The sequence below is a fragment of the Prionailurus bengalensis genome, chromosome C1 (assembly GCF_016509475.1).
Source record: "Prionailurus bengalensis isolate Pbe53 chromosome C1, Fcat_Pben_1.1_paternal_pri, whole genome shotgun sequence".
In the NCBI taxonomy this organism is placed as follows: domain Eukaryota; kingdom Metazoa; phylum Chordata; class Mammalia; order Carnivora; family Felidae; genus Prionailurus; species Prionailurus bengalensis.
The window spans coordinates 379,320-406,479 of NC_057345.1; the positions used below are offsets into that span (position 1 = coordinate 379,320).

Consider the following 27,160-nt stretch of genomic DNA (forward strand, 5'->3'; position numbering starts at 1 on the left):
GTCTCGCTGCCGCCTCGCGCCCCGCAAGGGAGAGAGCGTCGGCGCGTGCGCACTAGCGGGCAGCTCCTTGGGGCGGGGGCCGCGGGACGGTGGGCGCATGCGCTTCGGCGGGCAGCTCCGGGCGGTCGGGCCTCCGGTGTCTCCGCTGATCTGGTCAGGCCGCCAAGGCCCTCCTGGGCATCTTTCCGCTACAGCGTTGTCGGCGGGCGGCCCCAGGGGTTGTCAGCGGCCGCAGGGGTCCCGGATCCCCTCACTCTGCACACTACCTCCCCATGAACCCTGGCCGAGAGCGGGGCGCGCCAATCCCAGGAAGACAGACAAGCTCCGTCAAAGGGTGTCTCCGGAGGTGCCGGCGTGAACTCCTCCTTGAGTTCACTGGGACCCCGACCCTCCCACCATGCTACCCTCCACGGGATGGGAGCAATCCAGCCTGGGGAGCGCAGTCCTTGTGCCCACTTAACAGGAGAGAGCTGGAGGCGCTAGAGTCCTCCGGCCCCATCAGTAACTGAACCTGCCCAGGGCCCCTGAGAGTCACGTCCTGAATCTCCTTGTCTGGCCACCAGTGAGGCATGGGGATGGGGAGCACTGCCAGAACCTGGGCCAGGTGGGGTCTGCCATGGGCAAGCCTGTCCAGCCCCTGCCTATGGGGAGAGCTGGCCTCATAAAAATAGTTTCACTGTTTCCCCAACTGAATTTTCCACCCAGCCCATGAATGGGGTCATTATGCAACAGTGGACACTGCACTGAGGCTTGCTTTCTGCTCCCACAGTCCCCTCCCTGGCCCTGGGAGGGGGGCCGGGGGGGAGGCAGAGCCTGGCCACTGTGAGTATGCCTGAAGCAGTTAGGTGCAGCTGCTGCTCCCAGGGCCAGCATCAAAAGGGTCCTGATTGCAGAGGCCTGGGGCTGGCCCTCTCTGCTCCTCAAGAGTGCCGTGGGGGAAGGCTTGGAGGGACGTGAGCACACAGGAGGTAGGAGAGTTGGTGTCTGAACGCGGGGTGGGCTGGGCAGCTGAGTAAGCCAGCATACGTACTGCCTACTGCCCTCCCTGGAGAGAAATCCCCGGACAGGGCCAAGCGGGGGTTGGGGTATCCATTCATAGGTTGTTTCAGGGGAAGTGCTGCATATCGACTATGAGGCAGGTGGTAATCATCAGCCTGGACAGGTCTGGAAACCATGTGCCGGACTGCATGGCTCTGTGGGACAACGCTGGTGTTCCAAACCCTGCACCAAGCCCCTGAGTGCCTCTTGGTACAGGCCACAAGTCAGCGAGGTGACTGATCACACAACCATTAACAGATGCCAGCAGAGGGCAGGCAGCCATGCTTACCCTTGACCCTGGCCCACCCGGGGCATCTCAGGCAGGATCTGGCCCCAGGCCCTGGGCAGAACCCAGAAGGAGTGCCCATCGTCCCCCGGTCTGCTGCCAGGTGAGTCGACCCGTGGGAATCCAGCCTGCTTCCGCTTTCTACCACGTCACCCAGTCCTGGCCTGCCTGCCTGGTGGGGAGGCCGGCAGTTTCTGGAGCTTGGCCTCCTGCTGCGACACTGCGCATCGTGCCTGTGCCTTCACTCCTCTCCCTCCTCCGAGAGCTCTGCCGTCCCCATGCAGGGCGGGCCCAGCTCTTTTTAGCACATGGAAAGCTATGTAAGGGAGGCTACCCCGGGGCACCTGGGGTTCAAGCACAGGTGTGTCTGGCACGCACCCACGCGCACCTGCAGAGCATAGGCAGTGGCGGTACGGGCCTGGGTCCTCGGGCAGGTAGAGGCACTCTCCTGCCTCAGTTGGTCCCTGTGTAAAGTGGGGGAGCCAGTGGGGTGGCATCTTGATGGAAAAGCTCAGCTCAGAACCCCCCAGCATCAGTCCCAACCTCCTGATCACCAAGCACCCTTGAGTCACACCTGAGGAAGAAGGTTCCCGAGACAGATGTGGCCACCAGGTCCTGCCAAGACCCTCGCCCACCGGCCCCACCTATGCTGCCCTCCGGGCCAACAAGGCCCACGCTGCCCAGGCCTCTGGCCGTAGAGCTGGTGGCCTCAGCAGTCAGGCAGGAGTGGGCAGCTAGGCTGGCAGTTAACGACAACTGAGACCTTCTCAAACCCCAAAGCCACCCTTCTGGAGAAGAAGCTGGAGCTAACCTTCCTGCCAGACTTCCGTCCAACCACTGCCACTTCCGGCAATGGCCAAGCTGCAGGGAGAAGATGGCCATGCTCACTCCTGAGCATCTTGGGTCCAGGATCCATGCTCCGTGTCAGAAGAGCTGCCAGGAAGCCAAGAGGGTTAGAGCCAAGAAAACACCCCCCCCCCCCCCCCCCCCCCCCCCCCCCCCCGCCGCCACCACCACCGGTTGCCACCCCCGCCCCAGGGCAGGACCTGAGGGTCTCAGTTGCATGTGACCAGTAGGGACCAGGGGACCAGGGCTCAAGAGAGGGTACCAAAGAGCCAGCCTGGAGGTGACCAGGCAGGAAGTGTGCACACCCCACCCCTTCCAGTGGGAACACTGGGCAGACCCTGAGCTCCACCCACCCCCAACTGCCCGGAGGCACCTCAGGGAGCCCCCTCTGTGCTGGCCAGAGCCTCTGCTTAACACTGTGGTCAGTGCTTGGGGGAGTGAGGGGACTCTGCATTTGCACCAGGAAGGCCCCTCACCCTCCTGGAAGCAGGTGGGCCAGCCCCCACGCCCAGGGAGGATGACCCCCACCCGCCCATGCCCACCGGGAATCCAGCACACATGCAGGGGCCGTGGGCTCGACTTCACTTCTGTCACACCAGAATCTCCTAGAACCGACTCTGAGCTGCCCGAGGGTAGGGCCACCCACGGAGGAATGAGCTGAGCCTGGGGGCCCCATGCGACACCAGCACCGACAGTGTCCAGGAGAGCCCCAGCCTGGACGGGGACACCTTGGCACCCCTAGACCCAGCCTCAGTGGAGGCTGGCTCTCAAAGTCCCGATGGGGGGTGTACTCCAGGTGGGGCCAGCATCCTACTGTCCCGCGGAGAGGGTGGAGTGCGTGGGGCCTCTGAGGCGTCCACACATCCCTTCAACACACAGCTATAGAGGAGTGACCGCATGGGCCCACACTGCCAGGGGCTGGGGACGCCCTGCCTGGCCCCAGCCCTCAATCCTGCTCCTCTGGGGGCCAGTGAGGCTGGGGAGGCAGGAGAAAGGATGTGCCCGGAAGAGAGGCGGGGCTGCTGGCCTCACTGCCACTAGATGCAGTCTCTGTGTCCTCTCTGCCCTCTCAGAGGTGGGCTCTGGGGTGGCCTCCTCCCCTCCACACTGGTTGCTGACCCTTGGCCCTGGCACCTTCTGTTGGCCCCTTGGCAGTCCTCAAGGTGTTTCCCCAGGAGGAGGGAAGGAAGGTTTGTGCCTTCTGCCTGGATGAGCTCAGGGCACTGAGCTTCCTCAGGGCACTCGACTCGAGTCCTTCAGGGCACTGGGCATCGATCGGCACAGGCGTGCCTCTGTCCCTGGCCAGGGCTCTTTCTCCCACAGGAATGCAGGGGCTCCCTCCAAGCTCCCTCCACGCTGCCCTTGGCTGGCAGGGACTCTGGCCAGACCTGAGCCGGGGCCTCCAGGGCCGTCCTTCCTGGAGGCTCATTTCTTCAGCCTCCTGAGCCACAGGTTACCCCTGTTCTCATTCCAGAGCACCTGGGACCTTCCCGTGCTGCTCAGAGGCCTCCCGCAGGGCAGTGTGTGCCCCACCCCCTTGGTAACATCGCCTACCCCACAAAGGGAAATTGCTTGCGTGGTGGCAGAGGCCTGAGACACCCCAGGCCCGTGCTGAGGTTAGGGGCTATGATGCTTGGGGAGGGACCAGTGATATCAGCTGGTCCCACCTCTGAGCCTTGTGCAGGAAGAGGAAACAAAGGCCCATTCTGCACTTGAGGAAATGGGCTCAGAGAGGTTGAGTAATTTGGGCAAAGTCCCACAGTAAGTGACAGAGATGTGATTTGTACCCACACCCGCGTGAGTCCAAGGCCTGCTCTCCCCAGGCGTGAAGGCATGACTTCCCTCTCTAAGCATCACCAGTGGCCATCTGCCTCCTTCCAAAGCCACAAGGCTGATGACCCCACCCCTCCTCAGAGCCCAGGCGTCCCAGCAGGGCCTATTGGAAGCGGGGCTCCCTCCCTCAGCACCCATTGGGGGCAGGGTGTAGAGCCTGCCCTGGGGAGGGGGCAGTGGGGCCTGAGCTACACCCTCAAACCTGGGATCAGGCTGAGGATCTGGTTGCTTGGGATGGTGAGGCCTCTGGGTCATCCTGGGGACATGCTAGACCCCCCCCCCGCCAACTGGGCCAGGGGGGTGGGATATCCTGGGTTGTCCTGCCTCTGGTCCACCGTCCGGCCTCACACAACGACAATGAGGCCAAGGACTCCAACCCCCCCCAGACCGTGTGATTTGGCCTTGAGTGTGGTGTGTGTTGTCAGCATGTGGTCTCAGCGCGTATGTGGCCAAGACACGTGGTGTCTCATCTTCGTGGGAGGCGTGTTGTCTTCGCGTGTGGTGTGGTCAGCGCTGGCCATATTATATGGTAGGAAGGATGAACTGTGTGCCACAGGCCACCAGGTGCTATCTCCACACCCAGGCCCTGGGTTGTTCCCACAATTAGAGCCTGTCCCAGCAGCTGGGCGGCTGGCCCTAGACACCTGAGTTCTGGGAGCGGAGGCCCCTGCCCAGTGCCCCTTGGCCACAAATACCTGTAGTCGGTGCTCGCAGTGTGAGCCAGGCAGGCGGTGGGGAGCAGGCACCCCTCCCGGGCCCGTCAGGAGGCAAGCGGGCAGACAGGCGAGGGGCCAGGGCACTGCAGGGTCTGCTGGGAGTCAGGTGTCTGACCCAAGAGAGATCTGAGCGTCAGGAGCTGCGGGAGGGGAAGGTCTGCTCAGAGAGAGGCAGGGCAGCCATCCGGGGGGGCTCTTCTCCCTCCAAGAGCCCTTTACCCCTAGGCCTGGCGCCCAAGGCTCTGGGCAAGAAAGGCTCACCCAGGGGGAGGACCCCCATCCCTGCCCTCATGGCTTCCCCTTCCAGGTCCAGAGTGGGTGTGCCTGCCCCCGCCAGCCAGGCCCCTCCCCGCCTCACCCCACACCCAGCCAGCCTGTTATAAATAGGAGGCTGCCTGGCCAGTGTCGGGCCACATCCCACTTTGCCTTGTTACCCACTACAGCGTCGTCATCAGGCCACCCAGCACGGGAGAATGGAGGCACCTGCACAGGAAGGCTCCAGCTTCAAGGTACCCAGGGGCACCTGATGTGCCCATGCCGGGGCAGGGAGGGAAGGTCTTCTCTGGGGGTCTCTCTGGCCTGAAGTGGAGGGTGCTGTGTCCCACGTGTCACCTGGAGCACCAGCATGCACAAGGGGTGAGAGATGAGGGTCGTGTAGTCCCCACTGAGGGCTTGGTGCGTGTGACAGGAGAACGTGTATTTGCACACGCACGTGCATGTGCGAGTGTGTCCGAAGGGGCCGTCGCCCCTGCTCCTGCTGCGTCTGGCTTGAGGCTTCTCGGATCCCGAGTGCCCACATTCACCCCAGTGCATCCGGGGCCCTCCTTCCAGGTGTCTGGACCCTGCCCCTATCTCAGGAAGCCCTGGGGGCTCTCACTGGTCCTCCAGATCCCCATTTTCAGGGCCTCCCCTTTTCCTGCCCTGATAGCCCCAGCTGGGGCAGAAGGGGGCTGGTTTGGGCTACATGTGTGGGGGAGGGTAAACATGTTCCTGGATTCAGAGAGAACCTTCTGGAGCTCCTCTTGCCTAACCTATAAACACACAGCTGAGGCTCCTACCTCACCCGTGAAGGCCCGCTGTGATCATGGGGGACACGCATGTGAGCGGAGCTCTGTGCATGTGAGAGCCACCATTAGCCCCCTGTGCTGGTACCTGCTCCTGGCCAGGCACGAGGGAGGCCCGCAAACCTGAAGCTGGGAAGGGAGGCCAACCTACCCGCACCTGTACCTATGGCCCTGCGAAGCCATACCTACAGCCTGCTCCAACATGCAGGTTCCCGGAGCTCACGGGAGCAGCCTGTTTGGGTGTACCGGGCCGGGCATGTGCTGGCAGATGCTTATCCGCTGCCCCTGGCTCAGCCCCCTCCCCAGGTGCCTCAGGAGGGGGCCAGAGCTCAGGAGGCCATACCCTGGGTGCAAGAAGGCCTAGTGATTCAGATCAAGATGCGGACAATGTGGAAAGTCCACCGGAAGCCCATGCGGTGACTCCGCACATGTTCAGGGCTCACAGGCCTGGCCTAATCAGGGTCCCATGTCCCTGTGTGCCGGAGGAACTGGGGGTCTGGGGGCCCTGGTCTGTGGCTCTACTTCTCTGGGGCCCTCAGGTCCCCACCACTGGCTGGCCCACTGACCCCTGCCTGCTCTTCCTGAAGCCCAAGGTCCACAAACAGGGCTTCGCTGGGGACACAACTTGGTAGATGACGCCTCACTGTGGGCCCACGGCACTGAGCGACACTCAGGCCTGACCCTTGGCCCAGACGTGGCCGAGCAGCCTGCTTCTGTCCGTCCCAATCAAATGTGGCCGTACTGGCCATTGAGGGTTGGTAGAGGCCACTGGGGCCCAGAGTTTGGTCTTTCCAGGGCCCCAGACTTTCCACATTGGCTCTGGGCCAAGGACACAACCCAGACAAGCAGGCCACCTGGCCTGCCCCTCCCCCAGAGGCCCCTGCCCCACTTAGGGGACAGTAGCAGAGACCCACCCAGCCTCAAGCCAGCCTGCAAACAGTTTCAGGCAGGGCTTAGACACCATACCCTCCACTGTCCCCATCCCCACCAGCCAGACCCAGCTCTGGCTGCGATGAGGCATGCCTGAGGAGGCCGTCTGGTGCCCGGCCACGGGTTGGGGGGGGGCGGGGGGATGGCTTCAGGACTGGTCCCGAGCCTCTGATAGGGCCTCTTTCAAGCATCAGCAGGCTGGGCTGTGCCATAGGCGGCCGAGGGACACAATTGTCCCTAGAGTTCCCGGGGACAGAGAATGGAAGTCCTCCCAGCCTGGGGTGAGGAGGCCTGAGTGGGAGTCAGGCCAGGCACCAGGCAGGGGCCACACCAAAGCTTTCTTCTTGGGCGCAGGCAGGAGCTATGGCCCAGGCATCCGGTGGCTCCCCAGAGTCCCATGATGCCCAGCTGCCGCCGCCACCTCAGCCCGAGGACGAGGAGGGGCAAGGGGAGGGGCTCGTGGAGCTGCACGCCTCCTTCCGGGAGCTGTTCACCTTCTTCTGCACCAACGCCACCATCCATGGCGCCATCCGCCTCGTCTGCTCCAGCCAGAACCGCCTCAAGACGGCATCCTGGGGGCTGCTGTTCCTGGGTGCCCTGGGTGCACTCTACTGGCAGTTCGGGCTCCTCTTTGAGCAGTACTGGAGCTACCCGGTCATCATGACCGTGTCCGTGCACTCGGAGCGAAAGCTCTTCCCGTCGGTCACTCTGTGTGACATGAACCCACACAGGTGAGGGTTCCTGACTCCTCACCTCTGCAGCCTGCGGGTGTCTCCCCAGGCGTGGTCACAGTGGAAGCTCCACTGGCTCAGGAACCCTGAGCCTCTGGTTGGGGAGTGGGGGGTGGGACGGGTACCAGACAAGGAAGAGCCAGTTGGAGCTTGCAGTGGTCAGTGTCACCCAGACACCCAGGTGCTGGGCCGCCTGGAGCAAGGGTTCGGGTTGGGGGGTACCGGAGAAGAGAGCAGGATAACATTCCAGGTGGGGAGGCAGAGGGGGCAAAGAGGGAGGGAGCAGTGGCTGTGCCGGAAGGTTGGTGGAGTGCACACGGGCTCCAGGCCAGGCTGGGGGCTGGGGGGGGGGGGGGGGGGTGGCGGCCTCACTCTGCAGCCCAGTTTGAAGCTCAGGCTTCCCGAGGATGGGGCGAGGCCACTGTCCCCAGCGGTATCCCGTGACTGATGCGGGGAACTTTAGGGGGTGGCCCTGGCTCAGCTCCCCCCTCTCCCTCGCCCCGACCTCTCCACCCGCCAGGCCGAGCTCAGTCCGCCACCATCTGCAGGCACTCGATCGGTTCGCCCGGGAGAACATCCGCTCTCTCTACAAATTCAACTTCAGCGAGGACGGGGATGTCCCCTTTGCCGACGACCAGGGCCCACGGCCTGCCTTCTACCTGGACCGCAGCGTCCGTCTGCAGAGGCTGAGCCACCCAGGTGGCCAGAGCAGAGTGGGTTTCAGACTGGTGAGTGTCCCTAGGCCTGGAAGGTCCTGGCGAGCCGTCATTCTGCAGGGCTCTGCATTGGGCGTGGGCAGGCAGGGAGGCTGTGCTGTGCTGACCCCATGCCCCTCAGTGTAACCGCACAGGCGGAGACTGCTTCTACCGGGCCTTCTCGTCAGGTGTGACAGCCGCCCGAGAATGGTACCGCTTCCACTATGTGAGCATCTTGGCCCTGCTGCCCGCTGCCCACGAGGACAGCCACCAGAGCCACGGTGGCCACTTTGTCTTCTCTTGCCAATTCGACGGCCGGGACTGCCAGGCCCGGTGAGTAGGGGTGGGGCGGGCGGGTGGCTGCTCCCCTCGCTCCACCCTGCAGATATGGGTGCCACCGCTGAGTTTCCTCCAGAGATGACGCAGGTCAGAGTCCCTCAGGCCACATGCAGTGGGGTCATGGGTCAGAGGAGGGTGCTGGTCTGAGTGTGGCTCCCGGCTCCAGGCACTTCCAGACGTTCCACCACCCCACCTATGGCAGCTGCTATACCTTCAATGGTGTCTGGGCTGCGCAGCGCCCGGGCATCACCCATGGTGAGTGCCAGCCGCAGGCGGAGTGGGGGAGAAGGCATCCTGGCCAGCCTGGCCTCACCCCGCTTCTTCCCCCAGGAATCAGCCTGGTCCTCAGGACTGAGCAGCAGGACCACCTCCCGCTGCTGTCCACGGAGGCTGGCATCAAAGTCATGATTCATGAACGTGACCACACACCTTTCCTGGAGCACCAGGGTTTCAGCATCCGGCCAGGGACCGAGACCACCATCGGCATCCGAGAGGTGGGTGCGCCCCGTCCCGCCCACTCCCCACTTGCCTGCCCAACCCTGGGGCCTCAAGGGCCGGGACAAGAGTGGGACTGTAGCGTTCTCCCTCCCCCAGGACGAGGTGCGCCGGCTGGGGAGCCCCTATAGTCACTGCACCGATGGTGTGGAGGGTGTGGGTGGGCAGCTGCTGTACAATTCCTCCTATACCCTGCAGGTGAGTCTGGGGCCATGGGGTGGGAGGAAGGGAGCGTCTCAGGGAGGACCCAGGGGAGGCCGGGGGAGAGGACGGTCAGGAGAGGAAGTTGGGTGGGGAGGGACGAAATGGGGAGAGGCGGGGAGGGCTGGGGGAAGGGGGGAGGGGGTGATGGAGGAGGGCCCAGGGAAGGCAGGTGCGCTGCTGAGAAGGAGCTGAGCCAGGACCTCCTGCACGCTCTGGCGGAGGGATGGCTGCCTCTGGAACCTTCAGCCCGTGTCCCCTGCTGTCCCCCCAGGCCTGCCTGGTATCCTGTTTCCAGCAGCTCATGGTGGAGACCTGCTCCTGCGGCTACTACTTCTACCCTCTGCCGGCAGGGGCCCAGTACTGCAGCTACTCCCAGCACCCAGCCTGGGGTGAGACCCGCCCCGCCCCGTTCCGCCCCGCCCCATTCCGCTCCGTCCCGCCCTGCCCGCTCCTCCCCCGCACCCGCCCGTTCCACCCCGCCCCGTTCCGCCCCGCCCCGCCCGCTCGCGTCCGCCCCGCCCCGTTCCGCCCTGCCCGCTCCTCCCCGCCCCACTCCGCCCTGCCCCGCCCAGTCCGCTCCACCCCGCCCCTTTCCGCCCGCTCCGCCACGCCCCCCTCCGCCACGCCCTCCCCTGGGGGTGGAAGGAGGTCAGGCCTGGTCAACCTAGAAAGCTCTCCTCCACGCCACCCTGGGTCGGGGTGATGGGTTCATCTGTGACCCCCCCCCCCCCACTTCTGCAGGCCACTGCTTCTACCGCCTCTACAGGGACCTGGGGACACACCGACTTCCTTGTGCCTCCCGCTGCCCCAGGTCCTGCAGGTGAGTGGCAAGTGTTGGGGTTCAGGGTCACGGGTCACTGCCATAGCACGACAGCAGGAGTGTTATGGGGATCTGCCTCTCCTAGGGAGTCTTCCTACAAGCTCTCTGCCGGGACCTCGAGGTGGCCTTCCTCCAAGTCAGCTGTGAGTCCGCTGAAGGGGTGGGGTGAGGGGCTGACAAGCTGGTGGGCCTCACAGGTCCCAAAGAGCCCACCCTGGACCAGGCTGTACCCCTGCTCTTACCCCTGCCCCACAGCACCCTGAGGGCTGGGAGGAGCAGTGGCCACAACGAGGCTTCTGTGTGCAGGACTGGATCCTGGCTGTGCTGGGCAAGCCGGGCCGCAGGAGCTCAAGCCAGAGCAAGAGCCCAAGCCCAAGCCTCAGGTGGGTGCACTCGTCCTCCTCCAGAGGTCTCGCCCGGGCCCCTCCCCCTGACAGCCTTGCCCTTCTGGGCCCCAAGGAGGAGCCCTGCCCCTCACACCTCTGCCTTGCCCCAGGAGCAACATGGCCAAGGTGAACATCTTCTACCAGGAGCTCAACTACCGAACAGTGGAGGAGACACCCGTTTACTCGGTGAGCCAGCCAGGAAACCAAGAGCTGTGGTGGGGGCAGGACCAGCCCTGGTCAGACCCCCTGGGGCCCGGCCATGGTGCAGCCCTGTGCACCTGCTCACAGCCCACCGATGCCTGCAGGTGCCCGAGCTGCTCTCAGCCATGGGCAGCCTCTGGAGCCTGTGGTTCGGCTCATCTGTCCTCTCTGTCCTGGAGCTGTTGGAGCTGCTGCTCGATGCCGTAGCCCTCACACTGCTACTGGGCTGCCGCCGGCTCCGCAGAACTCAGGGGTCCCAGACAGGGGCAGCCACAGTGGCGTCCCACACCAAGCCGGAGGCCAGCCAGTTGCCCACTGACTGCAGGAATGACGTTAATCATCTGGGGGGCCCTGCTGGCCTCTTCTCCCATGCCGCTTCTGGGAGCTATGGCAGGAATCTTTGCTGAAGAGTTAGGCCAAGTGAGAGCCCCAGCCTCCTGACACCTGAACCAGCCTGAGCTTGTTCTGAGCCTGAGGAATATGGGAGCGGTGGGCTCTCCTGGCTGCCCAGAGTGAACCAGACCAGCCCCACAGAGCCACCACCAGGCAGCCAAGCCAAGCCCTGGGCCCAGGAAGCAGCAGCACGGAGCCCACAGGCAGGCAGGCAGGCACCAGGGTGCCCAGCCCCTTGGGCCCTCTCATCAGCCCAGTGGTGGCCTCACTCAAGGAGGCCCAGGGCAGGGGGGAGGGGAGTGTCCCACCACTCTGGATTCCTGCGTCTAGTCTGTACGTACCCGTGAGTGTGTGCATGCACGGGGGTGGGGGGGACCTCCACATGGGAGTGTGCCTGTGTTTGGTGTCACTGTCACGTAAAAACGTACGTGTGCTTCTGAGTGTGCCAACATATCTGTCTACACCTATGTGTAGGTGTGTGCGGGCATCAGGCGGAGCCTTCCTTAACTCAGGACAGGTGGAAGGAAGGGTAGGGCCAGGCCAAGGTAACCTTGGTGACCTTGGGCTGCTTTGTAATAAAACTTGTGATCTCACCTGGTGGCCGAGTGTGTGCACCTCCCCAGTCACCCTTCCTGAGTAAGCTGGAACCCCCAGGCTGCACCACCACACCCCTCAGAGCCACAGACATGCTGTGGGGGCCAGGGGGCAGGAGGGCAGCTGTGCCCACAGCTAGCTTGCAGAGCCAGGGCTTGGTCAGGAGACAAGACCAGACCCAGATCCCCCCCACCGCTTTGCATCCACTTCTACTCCCTCCAGGGGCCACAGTCCAGGCCAGAGAAAGGCGGAGGGCCCAGGGAATGGGGCCTGTTGGTGTTGGGAGTCGGTTTCCATCAAAGAGGCCGCAGGTCCCCAGCAGGTCCCCAGCAGGCAGAGGCTGGGTTCTGACTTACTGTGTCCTTTGGGGGCACTGGTGCTACCCCACTCAGGGCCACCCCTTGGAGAAGGCAGGTGACCCGGAGACACCCCCTCCCCAGCTGAGACAGAGTGGAGTGAGGCGGGTGAGCCAATGACAGGCAGGGGTGCAAGCAGCAGTTTATTAACTGTGATCTGGAGTAGGGGGCGGGTCCTGCCAGCCCGAGGCCCTGATGCAGGTGGTGGGGTGGGAGGTGGGGGCAGAGCTCAAGCAGGGAGAAAGGAGGGAGTTAATTCTGCTCTGTAGGGGTCACGGCCAACAGGCAAGGGAGATGGGGGGGGCGCTTAGTCAGCACCCACCTTGCCGCCAATGGAGCCTCCCTGGACAGTTTTTGCATAGTGACCGGCCAACTGGCCTTGGCCTGACCAAGGATGTAAGTTGGGGAGAGGCCCAGCCACTGCCCCAGGGCTCCAGGAAAGGGGAATGCAGAGCGAACACCTTGGTGGGCCCTGGGGAGTGAGCTGAGGGACCCCTGGGCCCATCCAAGGGCCCAGCTAGAGGAGCGAGGCAGGTGAGGGGCAGAACAGAGCTGCAGGAGCCCCACCCCTCCCCCCCCCCCCCCCCCCCAGCAGCAGGCAGAGCCGGGCCCGTCCAGGTGGCCCTCAAGAGTCCACAGAGAAAAGACACAAGACAAAGTGAGAAAGAGATCGTTGTAGAAAATCCGCTCGGTCTGTGACAAAGAATGTCGGATGCAGGGGCGGAAAGTGCCAAAGTCCTTTATGCACCGGCTCTGGGCCAAGCGCCTCTGGAGGAGGCAGAGACAGGTCTCGGGCTGCCCAGGACTGGGGCCTGCGTGGCCAGCCACATGGCCTCGGGACGCCCGCGTCCAGCCAGGGCTGAGGCCCCAGGCCACAGCCCACCCCCCCCCACCCCCCCCGCCGCCCAGCACCCGAGAAGCCCAGCCTGGATGCCGGTCACTAAGTGAGGTACACGGGTTGATTCCCTGGATGGGCTGTCCCCTTCTGCCCTTGAAAGGCGCTGGTGGCCAGCCACCAGCCCCAAGGCCTAGCAGAGGGGCTCTGGGGGTGTGTAGGAGGGACCCAACTAGCAGGTCAGTGTTCCATGGCAGTAAAGGTGGGGGCACGAGGTGACACCGGCCCCAGAGCGGGGGAGGGAGGGTGGTTCTGAGGGGCACAAGGTGACACGGGGCCTTGAGAGTGGTTTGTGACGTGAGCGACCCGGGCTCCCGAGGAAGGGGCCACCTGAAGACGGAGGGTCCCCGGGTGCGGCGAGGGGCATCAGATGATGCAGCACCTCCCAGGGGGAAACGTGGGGCTTCAGAAGACCCCGTGCTGGGGTCCCTCTCACGGCCCTGGGGGTCGGGCAGCCCCCGGGAGGGCAGAGCAGGCAGCTGGGGCTCCAGGGAATGGCCGGGGCGTCCCGGGCAGGGCAGGGGCCTGGCCGCCCTAGCTCTCCTCCAGGTGGAGGCTGATGAACTCCTGGATGCACCTGCGGTACTGGAGCTCCGTGGGGCTGCTGCCCGCCAGGGGGCCCGGCTGGCCCGGGGGCGCCTCCGCCTCTCGCATCTCCTCAGCCATGCGGGCCAGCCGGAGCCTGGGGGAGGCGCGGCGTGAGGTGTGGAGGGGCGGGGAGGGCGAGAGCGGGACGCGCTCCTTCCCCCAGAGCCCCCAGCCTTCGCGCCCCACCCCCGACGGCCCCGTCCGCGCTCACAAAGTGACGATGTCCGCGTTTGCCTCCTGGATCGCGATGCTCAGTGGGTCCTGCTGCTTGTGGTCCAAGGCGTGCTGGTCGGCCCCCCGCTTCAAGAACAGGCAGACCTGACTGAAGAAGGGTGGAGGGGACGGGTCGGGGCTGGCCAGGGGCGGGAGGAGGTGGCCCCAGCCCCCCTTCCCTGGGCGGGCAGGAGGGGCGCCAGAGACTCACCCCGTGCGTCCCAGGAGTGTGGCGTGGTGCAGCGGCGCTCTGCCCCGGCTGTCTCTTTGGTTCACGTCTGCTCCGTTTTGCAGAAGGAATTCACAGACAATCAAGGAGCCCTGGGGAGCCGAGTACAGTCAGGTTAAGCTGAGGAAATGGCTCCTCTCTGATCTCGGGGGGGGGGGGGGGGGGGGGGGGGCAGGCACAAGGGGCCCTTGTGTGGGCGCCAGAAGAAAGCGGGCTCTGAAGATGCACCTGTGCCCTGTGCCACCCCCCTGCGCCTGCTCACCCCCAGCACAGCCTGCACCAAAGGCGTCTTGCCCTCGTCCTCCGCGTCGGCCCAGTTGACCTCTGCCCCGTGCGCCAGCGCCATGGCCAGCGCTCGGAGGTCTCGGGTTCGCGCCGCTCGGTGCGCCAGTAGACCAGGGTGCAGCTCGCGCACGTCCGCCAGGCCCCAGGCCTCTGCTTCTCCATCCGCCTCCCCGCTGGACTCCTCCGACTCTGCACCCTCTACAGGGAGAGGTGCTGCGGTCAGGGGCTGTGACCAGGCCGGGGGTGGGGCTGGGGAGGGCCGGGGCGGGGACGGGGGGGGGGGGGGGGGGGGGGAGGGGGGGGAGGGGCACACCCACCCTCCTCAGTGACGCTGTCCACAACAGAGCCTGCGCCAAAGGCTAGAACGTCAGAGCTGCCATCAGAGCTGCCTCCTAAGCCACTGTCGCTGCTCAGACCTGCGGGGTCCGGGGACAGAGGGGGTCCTTAGAGCTCCTGACTTCTGCTGGAGCCCTGCGGGAAGGCTGGAAGCCCCATCCATCCTCCAGGGACAGGATCTGCTGCCACGAGGGGAGGGGAGCCCTGCCTAGGATGGGGGGTGGGGTGGGGAGGGGAGAAAACCAAGAAAGGGCTCAAAGGAGCCAAAGTAACGCATCAGAGAGCACAACTCCAGGGGAAGCCACCCCCCACCCCCCAGCAGGTCAGCCCTGGCAGGATGGATGGGCGGAAGCATGACCATACACAGAGGATATTCAGCCCTGTCTGTGCTGCGTGCACCCTGAGAGGTCACTGTGCAGCAAGGGGTCTTTGCCAAGCCCTGGGACACCCCCACCTCCTTTCCCCCTCCCCCACTATGCTGAGTGAAATCTCAGCTGGCTTACCCAAGGGCAGCCCCAGGCTTAGGAATGGTGAGGCAGCGCCCTCTGCTGCCTGAGGGCACGCCCTTGTCACCCCCAGCACCCCTGTCTGTTCTTGGCCTGGGTCCACGCCTTCTGCCTACACTGCCCAGAAAGGCTCTACAAGTGCTCCAGACCACTGGGTGCTGATAAATCGTTAACAGGAAGCCCTTGGCGGGAAACCCTGCTTGTAGCATGTGGCCCCCAACTCCAAGAGGGGCTGGGAAGGGTGCACAGTTCTCTCACGGGCTGGCTCCAGCACACAGCTGTCCAGGCCCCCAGCATGCACATGCGCGCGCGCGCACACACACACGTACCTATATGCCTGTGCGCACATCCAGCCACACGCCCACATACACTCCAATGTGCGCACCGCGCACACAATTCAAACACATCACTCTCGAGGATCAGGGCCTCGGTCTCCAAGTCAGTGGCCAAGTAACCCCAGACCCTTGAGATGCTATCTCAACCTTATCCCTGCTTGACCCCTAAATTCTCCCCAGCCCCAGCCCAGTCCTTCCTGCAAAAAAACGCCTGTCCCTCTGGTCTCCGAGCACATGGCTAAGGCTGTCCACACTCATCTACCTCAAGATGAGCGTGCCTGGCCCTGCTCTGCTGGCCTCACTGAGGGGAGTCGGGTGACAGGGGCCAGGGCCCTCACGGCACTTACTCCGTGGACCGGCTGCAGCAGCCCCAGCATCGAAGTAGGAGAAGAGGGAGTCCAGCTCATCCGGGCAGAAGAGAGAGTCCCTCCGGAACTTGCGCTCCACAGCACCTGCTGCGGGGAGGTGGGGAGACTGAGACCCAAGGCAAGGCAGGGTGCCCGAGTCATGTTGGTAGTCCCTGCCTCCCTCCTCCTCCCTGCTGGAGCCCGTCCCCAACTCTGCGTGGGCACGTGAGCTAAGGGAGCAGCCTGCTGGCACCTGAGGACAGAGCAGCCACAGAGGGCAGGATGGGCTCCAGCCGGACCTTGCGGCGGGCAGCGGGGACCCGGGGGGAGCTGTGGTGGCGCTGGCACTTTTGCACCCTCCAGGGCCGGGGCACGTCCCGGGCTGGTGCCGGCGGTGGCTTCCGCAGGAACTTCTTTTCCACATACTTGTCCTTGATCCAGGCCTCCTTGTCCTGCCTGCACCAGGGAGGGCCGTGAGGCTGCACCGTGTGGGTGGGGGCTGCCCTGGCCCCGTCTAGGCTGCCCCCCCGCCAACCTCACCTAGGGCTGCTGGCTGTGGGCTTCCTGCCACCTGGCCCCTCACACTGAGCCTCGTAGATCTGGTTCACGGTGCTGTTGCCAAGCTCACACATCAGCTAGCAGGAGAAGGGGTGTGCAGCATCAGCCCCAGGTCATGCCCCTCCTTCTCACCCCCACCCCCAGGCTTGCAGACCCGGCTCCTGCAGCCACCACCCCCTGCCAACGGTCTGAGGTGGCCTCCATACATACCTTCAGCAGCTCTGGCTCCCATGAGTCCAGGGTCAGGGACCGCACCTTGGAGCAGTGGACACCCAGGCTCCTGGGAGGTGAGGAGGCAGGGGTGAGTCAGGGCGTGGCTCTACCCCAGCACCTCAGCCCCAGCCCACCCAGTGGGCGCACCTGTGGATGCCGGAGCACTCGATGCAGAGCAGCACCCCCAGGTTGATGCTGGCCCAGCGGGGATCCGGCTGGCCACAGTCCCCACACTGGCTATTGCCGGCCACGTTCTGCACACGCTGCAGCACGCTCTCGCCCTTGACGCTGCGCTCCCGCGACTCCGTAGCAGAGTCGATGCTGCTCGTGGACGGAGACGCCGTGCGGTCCAGCCTCTGGGGATGGTGTGAGGGGCCACTCAGCCCTCAGGAGTTCCAGCCTCGATCACCCCGGTGGGCCCCCTCTCCCCCCCGACCCAGAGATGCCGGCACAGGCTAGGACGCCTGAAGCGTAAGCCTGCGTGTCCGTGTGTGCACGCATACTCACACGCACGTACACACGACGCTCACACCTACGTGTGCATGAGCACGTGCTCACACTCACATGCACGCTTGCATGCAGCCTGCAGGGGCTGCCTCTCTGCAGCACGCAGGCACGTGTGCACACACGTGGAGGGTCCCGAGAGGGCCGCACCTCACTGTAGCAGCTGTCCGGGCTCTCCCGGTAGGCAGAGGCGATGCTGGCCTGCACAGCTTGAACCCAGGCCTGCCGCAGCTTCTCTGAGTCGGCCTGCAGCATGCAGCTCCTAGGGGAAGGGGACCATCAGGCCGGGCGGGCGGAAGGGCTCCCTCCCCCACCCCGCCCCGGGTTGGGCCTCCTCACTTGGTGGGTGACACGACCTCAAAACAGAACCTCCGTTCGATGTCCTCACATGGCTTCACGGAGCACAGACGGAGGTCATCCACCACCACGGTGAGCACGTCCTGCGGGCAGCACCACCGGGGCCCTTGTGCTCAGCACGCAGGCCTGGCCCTGCGCTGACCACCCATTTATCGTTCCATTTTAGAGACACAGACCATCTGAGACCCAGGTGGTCTCTGCCCTCGGGCGGCCCATTCAGGCTCAGTGTCCTCAACCCTGTGCAACCCCCGCCGCCCAGCCCGCCCTGGGGTCCAGGCGGGGAGGGGCCCGGCTGTCACTGACCCAGCCCCAGCAGCCCTGAAGCGCACCTTGAGTTTCTTCTGGTAGACCAGCTGGCTGTTCTGGATGGAGAACCAGCGCCTGGGCAGGTGGATGGGCCAGGAGGGGGTCAGGCAGGGCCAGTCCCCTGTCTAACCCCGCAGACCCCCTGAGCAGGCCCCTCCCTCACCGGTTCCACGTCTTGAAGGCATTACTGGCCCTCTTGAAGAGGTAGCCCTCCATCACCACACCGCTGGGCGCGTCCACATCAAACTCCACTTTGGGCTCATCGTAGGAGAAGTCCTGGGGGTGGTTGGAGCCCAGCCCCCAGTGAGTGCCCGGCCTGGCTGCGAGGACACTGCTGCCCTGCCAGGCTCCCCCAGAGCCAACGCTGAGGTGGGGCACTCCTCTGACCCCAGCACGGACCTTCACCCTGAAACCCCACTGAGGGCAGACGCCTCACACTACAGCTGAGGGCCCCAGCCCACACCCCCAGCCTTGTGGGGCCAGCAGGCTCTGGGATCAGGAAGGAAGCTTCCTGCCCCCATCCTGAGTCCCCCATTCACGTTGCCAGCTGGGCCTGCTCCAGCCAGCCTGACAGAGAGCTCCATTCACAGAGACTGAGGAGACACTGGGCGTTGTCCTGTGTGTCCGGCGGCAGGAGAGGAGGCCCGGCCACCTGCTCCCCTGGCTGAGTGGGGGCAGAAAGGGACAGCTGCTGCTGTTCCCGCGGGGGATGCAGTCCAGCTCAGCCCAAGTCCCCGCTGGTGCCAGCCGCCGCCGCGTGCTCGCAGCAAAGTGAGGTGTCCTTGGTGCTGAAGCTCTGCGGGGCGGGGGAGGGCAGAGGCCCGGCCCTGCCTGCTCAACTGCTCCCGCCCCCATTCCCTCCCCCAGGGCACTCCCACTCACCTGCAGCAGCGTCTGAGGGGGCCAGGAGCAGGAGGGGGTGCAAAGAGGGAGAGAGAGCCGATGAGTGGGCTCCCAGTGGTCTGGGAACAGTCACTCCTACCTGCAGCCCACCTCTACCCTGGGGCTGTCTGGGCAAGAGCCAGCAACTGAGGCCTCAGAGACCACCACTGGCCTCAAAGGAAGGAAACCCTGGGTCCCCGCTCTAGCCCCAGCCCCAGCATCTGGAACCCGGATGGGCTGGCTCCCCTGCCCACCACCCAGGCCTGGCCTCTAAGTGACCCCTAAGTGACCGATGCCCCTTCTACTCTGCCGTTTGAGGCTCCTAAGAATGGAGACCTCTCTGGAGAGAGTGGGCATCTCAGTCGGCTCAGTCGTTAAGTATCCGACTTCAGCTCAGGTCATGATCTCACGGGTTCGTGAGTTCAAGCCCTGTGTCAGGCTCTGTGCTGGCAGCTCGGAGCCTGGAGCCTGCCTCGGATTCTGTGTCTCCCTCTCTCTGCCCCTCCCCCACTCGTGCTCTGTCTCTCTCTCTCTCAAAAATAAATAAACGTTAAAAAAAATTAAAAAAAAAAAAACAGAGACCTCTCCTTCTGAGCACACATTTGCAAGCGAAGCAGCGTGGGCAGGCCTGGGGGAGAGGGGTACTGGCTTCTTGGGGTCCCCCTTCCATGCACGGAGGTCAGGGGGTGCAGGGCCTCACCCGCTGCTGGATGGCGGCATGCTTTCGCTCCATCTCACGCTTTTCCACCGCCGAGTCGATCACTAGCTGGTCTAGCTGTGGGGGAGGATCACCAGGGAGGGGCATGAACATTCTTCCTGAGACCCGGGTCTTGGGTCTCACCCCACCCCACGGGCTCACCTCGGCTGCCAGCTTCTTCATGTAGGGGTCCAGCTGGTGCAGCAGGCTATAGCCCTGCTGGAAGAAGCTGTGCTGGGCGTGCATGAAGGACAGCATCTGTAGGCAGGGGCGGGGGGGGGGGGGCACAGGTGGGACCAGGCCCCCAGGGGCCCAGCAGGTGCACTCACATCCCTGCACCTCACGGCCTGTACTCAAGGCCAATGCCCCCCCACCCCTACCAACCAGTCACTCACAGAATCCAAGATCTCAAACTTCTTCTTGGCCTGGAGTACGTTGATCTGCCAGGGGAGGGGTGAACGGGGGAAGGGTGTCAGGGACGAGGCAGCCCGTGGACTGTCCCTTACCGCAGAGTCCTCTCAGGCTTGCTTGTGGTTCCCCGAGACCCCCAGCTCATCTTCAGCTCCCTGCACTTGTGCCAGCCTCACCCTCCTGTGGTCAAGGAGTCCCTCCCCACGTCAGGACCGTGGGTTCCTCCCACGGGCAAAGCCAGAAATTCTCAGACCTGCTCCCAGGCCTTCCAAGGCCCCCTCTGCAAGATCTTCAAGGCCTCAGCCCCACCCCTGTCCCCGGCCCACCCTCGCCTGGGCACCCCGCCACCCTGTCCCTTCCCAAGATCTGGCATCTCGGGTTTTCTGGAGGCAGAGGGGCCCCTCCGAGCAACAGCTCTGTCTGTCTGTCTGTCTGTCTGTCTGTCGGAATACGGAGCGGCCTCCACCCCCTTCCAGGCCACAACTGCTCTGTGCCCAGCCGCTGACCTGGAGCACATAGTCTAGTGCCAGGTGACGGAAACACTTCCGGGTGAGGGTCAAGGCACCTGTGGCCTCCTCCACCTCGTGGGGCCGGTGCCGTGGGGCCTGGGCATTCCTCACGAGGGACAGCTCCATGTCCTCCCGAACTTTGTCAAACTGTTTCTTGGTCTCCTTGAATTTCCGCACGTCCCTGAGGGCCAGCAGGTGTCAGGCCAGGGTCTTGGGAGGGGTGCACGTAGGATCTCCCACGTCCATGAAATGCTCTCCCTCTACTTGTGCCCACTCTGTGCCCCCAGGCAGGGCCTCCCTACCCCACCTGCCAGTCCCAGCACCACCCCCCCTCCCCGCTACGGCTCTCCTCCTCCTCCTCCTTCTCTCCCCTCCCCTATTCTCCTCCTCCTCTTCCTCCTCTCCCACCAGGGCCCCTCCCATGATCCAGGGCCTCCCCCTGCCCTTTACCACCTCACTCCCAGGACCAGTCCAGCCTAGGGAGACCCTCTGCCTCACCCTGGACCCCAGACTCAAACTCAGATTCAATTCTACATCTTCACCTGGGGGTGCCACAGGCACCCCAACTGCACATGAGGCATAGAGGTCAGGCCTCAGTGCAGCCCCCACCCCTCCCACAACCTTAATGCCTTCTATAGCCCACCCTCACTCCTTGCCCGAGGCCCTCCTGGCTACCCTGTGTGCACCTTGACCCCTCATCCTGCCCTCCAGGCACTGTTTCCTTGACCCCAGGCCTGTCCTGCCTCCAAGCCTTGGCTCCTGCCGAGTCCCCCACCCACAGTCTTGAAGGCAGGCCCCAGGACCCCCCCTCCCAATCAGGCGTAGCTGTACCTGCTCCCTGTGCTACCACAGGTGCCACCACCAGCCCCTCCCAGGGCCAGCAGAGGCCAGGCCTCCCACAGGGCTCTGGAGGCCACTCACTCTTTGACGAAGTTGTGCAGTTGCTGCCGCACAGACCTCTGGGCCTGGTCAAACAGGATCTGTGGGCCAAGGTGGGGGCGGTGGGGTTAGGGCTCCAGGGACCAAGCCCCTGTCACTGCAGATGAGGACCAGGGAAAGCCCCGCCCAGCCCTGCTTGGGCTCCAGCTGTTTGCCCCCCCAGAGCCAGCCTCACAGGGTCCAGGGGACTGGGCGTGGCCCCAGGCCTGGGTTGATGCCCAGAGGCCACAGCTGTGCCCACCTGCCCATCTCCCCCACTGGGCTCTCAGCCAGACTAGAGACCAGAGCACCACCCCATGCCAACTCAGGGCAGGCATACACAAGACACGGCCTCCCGGCCCTGGGAGGCCACCTCAAGGATGGCCAGGCCTACAGGAGAAAGAACAGGATTAGAGCCCAGAGCTTCTAAGGGACTCGACCTAGGAACAGGTCAGGGGTCCCTACAGCGCTGACCAGACCCATAGTCAGATCCCTCCCAACATGGGAGTAGGGCTGGGCCCTAAATGGGAACAGACAGACTGACAGACAGTGCAGAATGAGCTATCCTGAGCTGGTTTATTTCTAAACTTCCCCTGCGGGGGTGGGGCTCCTTGTTTAGTCTGGGATCTGGTTCCCAAGCCAGGGTCTGACCACCCACATGTGCCTTGGGCCCTATTCCGTGTGTCCTGTGCGGGGGGCTCTGAGGGGCTTGAGGTCACCAGACCCAGCCTGGGTAGCAATGAGATTGGCAGTTAACCAGGGGACGTGGGGTCAGCCTAGGAGATACTTCTGCCGCCTGGCCAGAGACCCCTGCTCAACTGGGGGACCCTGGACCAGCCTCTGAGACCCCATTGCCCTCAGGCCTCGACTATGCTGCCACCTCCTCCCACCCCAGGATCCAAATAACCTCCCCACTGCCTGGCCCTCACCTGGACACGGCAGAGCACCTCAGTGATGTCCCCCCCACCCCCCACCCCCACAGACTGGAAGAATAGGAACGTGGCTTCCCAGCAGCCCGCCAGCTCAGCTCCCTCTGAGCCAGCTGACAGCCGTTCCAGGCTGGGCGGGGCCTGCGGGGAGCCGGCCGGGGGGGGGGGGGTGTGGAGGGGGCGCCTGGGATGGGAAGCCAGAGGGATGTGCCCTTGGACAGGCCCCCATACATCACCGCACTGTGGCCAGGGCTTACCATGTGGTAGTTGACCATCTCCTGCAGGCTGTCTCCAAACCTCTGCAGACATTCCTAGGGGGAGGCGGGGTAGGGGAGGCCCCTTGCTCAGATGAGACAGCTGTGTTCCCAGGGTGGCTGGCACCTCCACCCACAGGTATCCGAGCCGCCCACCCCTGCGGCCCAGCACAGATGCCCACCTGCTCCCAGGGCCTGGGCACAGTCAAGGGGCTGCCTGCCTGTGCCACCCCTGTCTAGAGGTCAGAGATCAGCCGCCCCCTCACCGAGATGACGGTGTCGCCCCGGCACTGCTGGGACAGGTCTCGAACACCACTCACGAAGAGCCTGTTGGTCGTGACATAGGCCTTGCCAGCCTCGATCATGCCACTGCACAGCTTGACCAGCTATGGATGACAGAAGGAGCCACATTCTCATGGCCTGCAAGGGGCGGCCCTCGCCTCCTCCAAGAGATCGGGCCACAGAGGCGGGAGCCCCCCAGGGCCCATCGGGGCCCGGGCCGCAGCCGTGCGAGCCAGCCCTCCCTGTGACCCACCTGGGGCCGGGAGGGCAGCAAGGTGGCGGGTGGGTCTCGGCTCCAGAGCAGAAGGCTGGAGCAGGACAGCGAAGCCCAGAGCGGGGAACCCAGGGCCCAGGCGGGCATGTGGTCCCAGCCAGGGGGCTGGCAGGACCAGCCAGTGAGGGTGCTCAGGGATGCTACCCCTCCCTCCTCCCTCTTCTCCTCCCCTGCCCCTGCCCTCGGGCCCCCAACCCAGCCACTCAATAGCACCCTCCCCACCCCGTCCCTAGTAACAATCCCCACCCCTCGCCCAAAAGATGGCAGTGGGGGACTCACCAAGGCCTACCCCCTCTTGACAGGAGACACACGTGTGCCGCACGCGCCCCCTGGGACAGGTATGATAGGTAGGGTACAGCCGGGGAGAACGAGGCACAAACCCAGAGGGAAGGGCCGAGCCCTGATCACACACGCACACAGACACACACACTCATACACGAGCCTGTGTGTGAGCCAGGTCAGGGCCAGGCACGGGGGCAGAGAGAGCAGCCCAGGACCCTCCATTCACCCCTGGGCCCCGCCTTCACCTTGTCTAGTTTTGCCTCGATCTCCACCACGTCTGTTTCCACCTCGTCAATAGTAGCCCTGCAACAGGAACACAGGTGGCTACAGGCCCGCCAAGCCACAGCGTCCCCAGCCCCACGCGCCTCTCTGTGAGGGCCTGCAGTGAGAAGGGGCCACTCGGCTTGGGCCACCCGCTCCCCTCAGCCCACTCGCTGTCCTACGCTCCTCAGACATGCGGGAAATAGAAGCTGGCAAAGGCCGATGCCCCCTGGGCAGAGGGTGTGGGACTGGGACCCAGGTCCAGCTGACTCCAGAGCCGCCCAGCACCCACCACCACTCCCATCAGAGAGAGGCCCAGTCGGCGATGATGGCGGCTGGCTGCTGTGGCCCCAGGGAGAGAAGGTCATCAAGTCCCTGAGGACAGAAAGAGGGGCTGCTGGTCACCCTCCTGGCCCGGCCACTCCAGGGCTTAATTGACCCCAGATCCCACCTAGGTCCTATGGAGCCTGGGGCCAGCCAGTCTCAGGACGCGTAAGCAGGGGCCAGCTAGCTGCTCTCTCCGGTGCCGGCAGATTATGAGACCCCAGAATAACTGTTGGACGGGTGCCCCCTGACTCCTCCAACCTCAGAATACCAAACAGCACAGTCTGCTCAAAGGGAGTGGTGGGTCAGGCCTCAGAGGAGCCCACTCCCACCGGGACAGCCTTACAATGGGGCTGCCTCAGGGAGGGAAGAGTTAACGAATGACATCACCAGAGAAGCCACAGACGGGAGAATCCCCGGAAGGCAAGGCAGATGGATCTGGCACGTGACCCCCTCCCCGTGTTCTGGGAACAGGAAACAGGGAAAGAGGGCCAGGATCCTGGCGCCCCCCCCCCCCAACCCACTCAGCTGGTGAACTGGGCCCATCTGGCCTCCAGGGGATGAAGGACAACGGGGAATCAGGGCCGGGGCTGACAACAGGGCCAGAGGTGAGAGGCAGAGCTCCAGGGACAGGTCTTAGGTCAGGGTCAGGCAGAGCAAAGGCCATCGAGGTCTAGTGTCCCCCCCCGCCCCGCTGCCCTCATGGCCAGCCGGGGGCGGGGGGGGGGGGGTGCTGTGTTCCAGTGTTTCCCAGTCCCTCACATGCCTACAATTTGGAGTTGTGGGGAGGGTGCCAGGCAGCCCCAGCCAGCGACTTTGGAAGTTCCCCACCGCACTCACTCCCTGGCAGGACACGGGCTCCTCTCTGAGCGCCATCCCTTCCAGGGGAGCTAAGGGGACTCTGAGTTCCAGAGAAGGTATGAGACACGCACCGGGAATGGATGCTGCAGCAGGAACCCTGGCTGCCCCAACTGTCCTGAGCCGCTGCACAGAGAGCTGCTGCCCTTGGGCAAGGCCGGTGGAGGGTGGGGGGGTCCCCCACAAGGGTGGGGCTGCACCAGATGCTGATGAGCATGCTCATGGGAGGCAAGTGGGTGCTCAGCAGAGAGCAAAGCACCAGCACCCTGTCCTGGGAGCCCTGGCCCCCAAGGACCCGAGACCTCCTTTCCTGTCCACCCCCCCTCCAGGATTTCTTCAGCAGCTTGTATGACAAGGAGGAGGGTGAGGCAGGCTCTCCCACCAAAGCCATGACTCAGCGCCTGAAACCCCACCCAGGGGAGGGGGCACTAAGAACTAGGGGGCTGCGCCTCCAGGCCTGTCTGGAAGAGTCTGGACTCTCCCACGTGCATCCCAAGGCTGTGTGGCTCTCCCGAGGCCAAGAGCATGTAGGCAGGGTCCTTCTTCCCAGGTCTGAAGCCACCTGGCCTCACATCACTGGCCACAGCCTCCCACCCAGCCCCACTCTGGCTCATCTCAGGCCTGCCACCGGAAGTCCCTGTGGGGGAGGAGACAGTGGACCCCCAAGAGAACCTCAACGCCCTGTTAAATCACAGCCCAACCGCCAAACCAACACGGTGTAGCTTCTACGATCCAAGGCTCAGATGAATCTCCTCAGCCCCCCTCCCAGGCCCAGCTGGGCACTTTCCAGGGGTAGCCCCTCCCTGCCAGAGGAAGCATGGCAAAACCCAGGCAGCCACTGCACTCACTGTGTGCCACAGTGGTGGCAGACCAAGCTAGTGGGAGGGAAGGCCAGGAGGTAAATGGGATGCCAGTGCCCCCAGTCCGACAAGGCAAGGTGGGCCTGGACCCCTCCACTCCGGGGGAGAAGGACCATGAGGTTTCTGAGCAAGGGGGGGGGGGGGTGAGGCTAGCGTGCCTCAGCCAGGACCAAGACCCTGGCTATGTCTCCCCCTACGGCCTGGGTCCTGGAGGGCAGTGGGTGGTGGTGGGGGTCCACGACTGTAGGTGCCTGAGCTGCTCACACCCCCTCCCTCAACCAGTCAGCAACAGAAGATGGGTGAACGCAGAGGATCCCCCCAGCCCCTCTGCCTGGGGCCCCTTCCTGGACCAACCCCTGACTCCTCATCCGTAGCCTCCCCAAGCCTTTGTGACTCTCTGTCCCTGTGTGATGGTTGTGCAAGGGACCCAGGGGGAAGAGCACCAGGGCTGAGGCTCACCAGTCCATCCACACACAGGTCCTCATGCCGGCACACCCAAGACCCAGCAGGCACACACACGCATGACCAAGGACACATGTACACAGAAGCATGGTAGAAACACTCACGTGCAATCAGATGTGCATGCAGGCAGTGACACAGAGTACACACACACACACACACTCAAATATGTATACACGATACACACAGATGTACAGATACATATGCCTACTGTCAGAATACACGTGTGTTTAGTGCCAGAACTCATATGTGCGTGATAAACACATAGTACATGTATACATCCGTGTACATATCCACACAGAGAGGTTACAAAGTGACACGTGCACACGCACTCACGCAGGCACGCACCTATCCCTGGTCTGCATGTACACATCAAAACATGCCAGCCCAGGGGTGCGGCCCACCCACACACTCACGTCCAGGATCTGGCACCTCAAGGGAGGGTCCAGAGGAGCAGAGCTCACGCATGTGCACCAGAACACAAGCATATGCACCTGCCACACAGAGGGTGCTTCGTGGTGCACGTGGGTGAGCCCACCTGCACTACCAGGAAGGACTAAACAGACAAGCCCAGGGCTGGGTACAGGGCAGGACCCCCACCCGAAAATCCCACCCAGTCTGCTCAGCCTAGGGCCCACACCTCCAGGCCCCTAGGTCACCCCTGCCAAGCAGCCAGCCCTAGACTGAAGCGTGGCTCCTGCTGCCTGACCCCCATGCACTGCTTTGGGCACACGGACCAAGACACATTCCAGGGACTGACGCTCCTGGCACCCAGGCCACCCCGGCCAGAGAAGGACCGCAGGGCCAGGAGGGCCTCAGCCCCGTGCAGGTGGCCAGCTCGATGGTGCAGACACAAAGCGGGGGTGGACACTCCCACGGAAAGGTGGCTGTACCGGCGGCCACCCCACCCCCACGCGCGCACTCTCCGCGCGAGGTGACCAGCACAAGGGGCATCTTTTGTTCAAGGCGCCTTTGGGCACGGGGCTGCGGGCTTTGTCCGAGGAGGGGTCCTCCAGCTCCCGCGCCCCCCCACCCCCGGCTCCCGTGCCCCGGCTCAAAGGCGGCAACGACGCCCCCCCCGCCCCGTGCGCCCACCCACGGCGACCCCGGGTGCCCCGAGGGGGCGGCGACCCCCGCCGACCACAAAGGGCCGCGCCGCCCCTGGGGGCGCACCTGAAGCGCGGCGAGTCCTTGATGCACTCCTCGAACTCCACCGTCATGGCTGCGGCGGTGCGCGGCGCTCACTGACACGAGGACCGCTGAGCCCCGAGCGGCATCCCCGGCCGGCCCGCTCGCTCCTCCGTCAGCCGGCCCGCCCGCGCCGCGCCGCGCTCGGCGCCCGCCCGCCCCGGAATGAGGCC

The 27,160-nt window shown here is 64.4% G+C and overlaps 2 protein-coding genes across 6 annotated transcripts; one reads left to right on the forward strand and one right to left on the reverse strand.

The window, feature by feature from the left end:
• The first annotated feature begins 80 nt into the window (after positions 1-80).
• On the forward strand, positions 81-11,570 carry SCNN1D (sodium channel epithelial 1 subunit delta). Its single transcript, XM_043573503.1, has 14 exons — positions 81-1,427; positions 5,166-5,228; positions 7,068-7,444; positions 7,965-8,172; positions 8,282-8,472; positions 8,645-8,733; positions 8,809-8,972; positions 9,073-9,171; positions 9,449-9,566; positions 9,919-9,997; positions 10,083-10,140; positions 10,304-10,380; positions 10,494-10,569; positions 10,689-11,570. The coding sequence occupies exons 1-14, from the start codon at positions 1,320-1,322 to the stop codon at positions 10,989-10,991; spliced, it is 2,010 nt and encodes a 669-aa protein (XP_043429438.1). The 5' UTR covers positions 81-1,319; the 3' UTR covers positions 10,992-11,570.
• A 487-nt stretch (positions 11,571-12,057) lies between these two features.
• On the reverse strand, positions 12,058-27,148 carry ACAP3 (ArfGAP with coiled-coil, ankyrin repeat and PH domains 3). Of its 5 annotated transcripts, XM_043573502.1 has the most exons (25): positions 26,973-27,002; positions 23,283-23,340; positions 23,035-23,084; positions 22,466-22,585; positions 22,203-22,256; positions 21,020-21,078; positions 20,096-20,279; positions 19,574-19,618; positions 19,341-19,436; positions 19,182-19,256; positions 18,482-18,493; positions 17,763-17,875; positions 17,623-17,674; positions 17,276-17,376; positions 17,087-17,198; positions 16,580-16,788; positions 16,430-16,499; positions 16,202-16,296; positions 15,915-16,117; positions 15,662-15,769; positions 14,455-14,553; positions 14,115-14,335; positions 13,835-13,944; positions 13,622-13,732; positions 12,058-13,504 (listed from the first exon to the last, which is right to left on the reverse strand). In XM_043573502.1, the coding sequence occupies exons 4-25, from the start codon at positions 22,562-22,564 to the stop codon at positions 13,357-13,359; spliced, it is 2,376 nt and encodes a 791-aa protein (XP_043429437.1). In that variant the 5' UTR covers positions 22,565-22,585; positions 23,035-23,084; positions 23,283-23,340; positions 26,973-27,002; the 3' UTR covers positions 12,058-13,356. The 5 variants fall into 5 exon arrangements, with proteins under 5 accessions (XP_043429437.1, XP_043429436.1, XP_043429434.1 ...); XM_043573501.1 differs by lacking the exon at positions 23,035-23,084 and having other exon boundaries at positions 15,662-15,766; positions 26,973-27,148; XM_043573499.1 differs by lacking the exon at positions 23,035-23,084 and having other exon boundaries at positions 26,973-27,147.
• Positions 27,149-27,160: the final 12 nt, after the last annotated feature.

Excerpts from the sequence above, each read along its gene's own strand:
- ACAP3 (XM_043573498.1), bottom strand. The coding sequence starts at position 22,842 with ATGCCCGCCTGGGCCCTGGGTTCCCCGCTCTGGGCTTCGCTGTCCTGC. Across the intron at positions 19,257-19,340 it reads TGAAGAAGCTGGCAGCCGAG|CTAGACCAGCTAGTGATCGA; the intron begins GTGAGCCCGTGG and ends CCTCCCCCACAG. Across the intron at positions 17,199-17,275 it reads GAGGTCGTGTCACCCACCAA|GAGCTGCATGCTGCAGGCCG; the intron begins GTGAGGAGGCCC and ends CCCTTCCCCTAG.
- SCNN1D (XM_043573503.1), top strand. The coding sequence starts at position 1,320 with ATGCTTACCCTTGACCCTGGCCCACCCGGGGCATCTCAGGCAGGATCT. Across the intron at positions 8,473-8,644 it reads GGCCGGGACTGCCAGGCCCG|GCACTTCCAGACGTTCCACC; the intron begins GTGAGTAGGGGT and ends TCCCGGCTCCAG. Across the intron at positions 9,172-9,448 it reads ATTCCTCCTATACCCTGCAG|GCCTGCCTGGTATCCTGTTT; the intron begins GTGAGTCTGGGG and ends CTGTCCCCCCAG.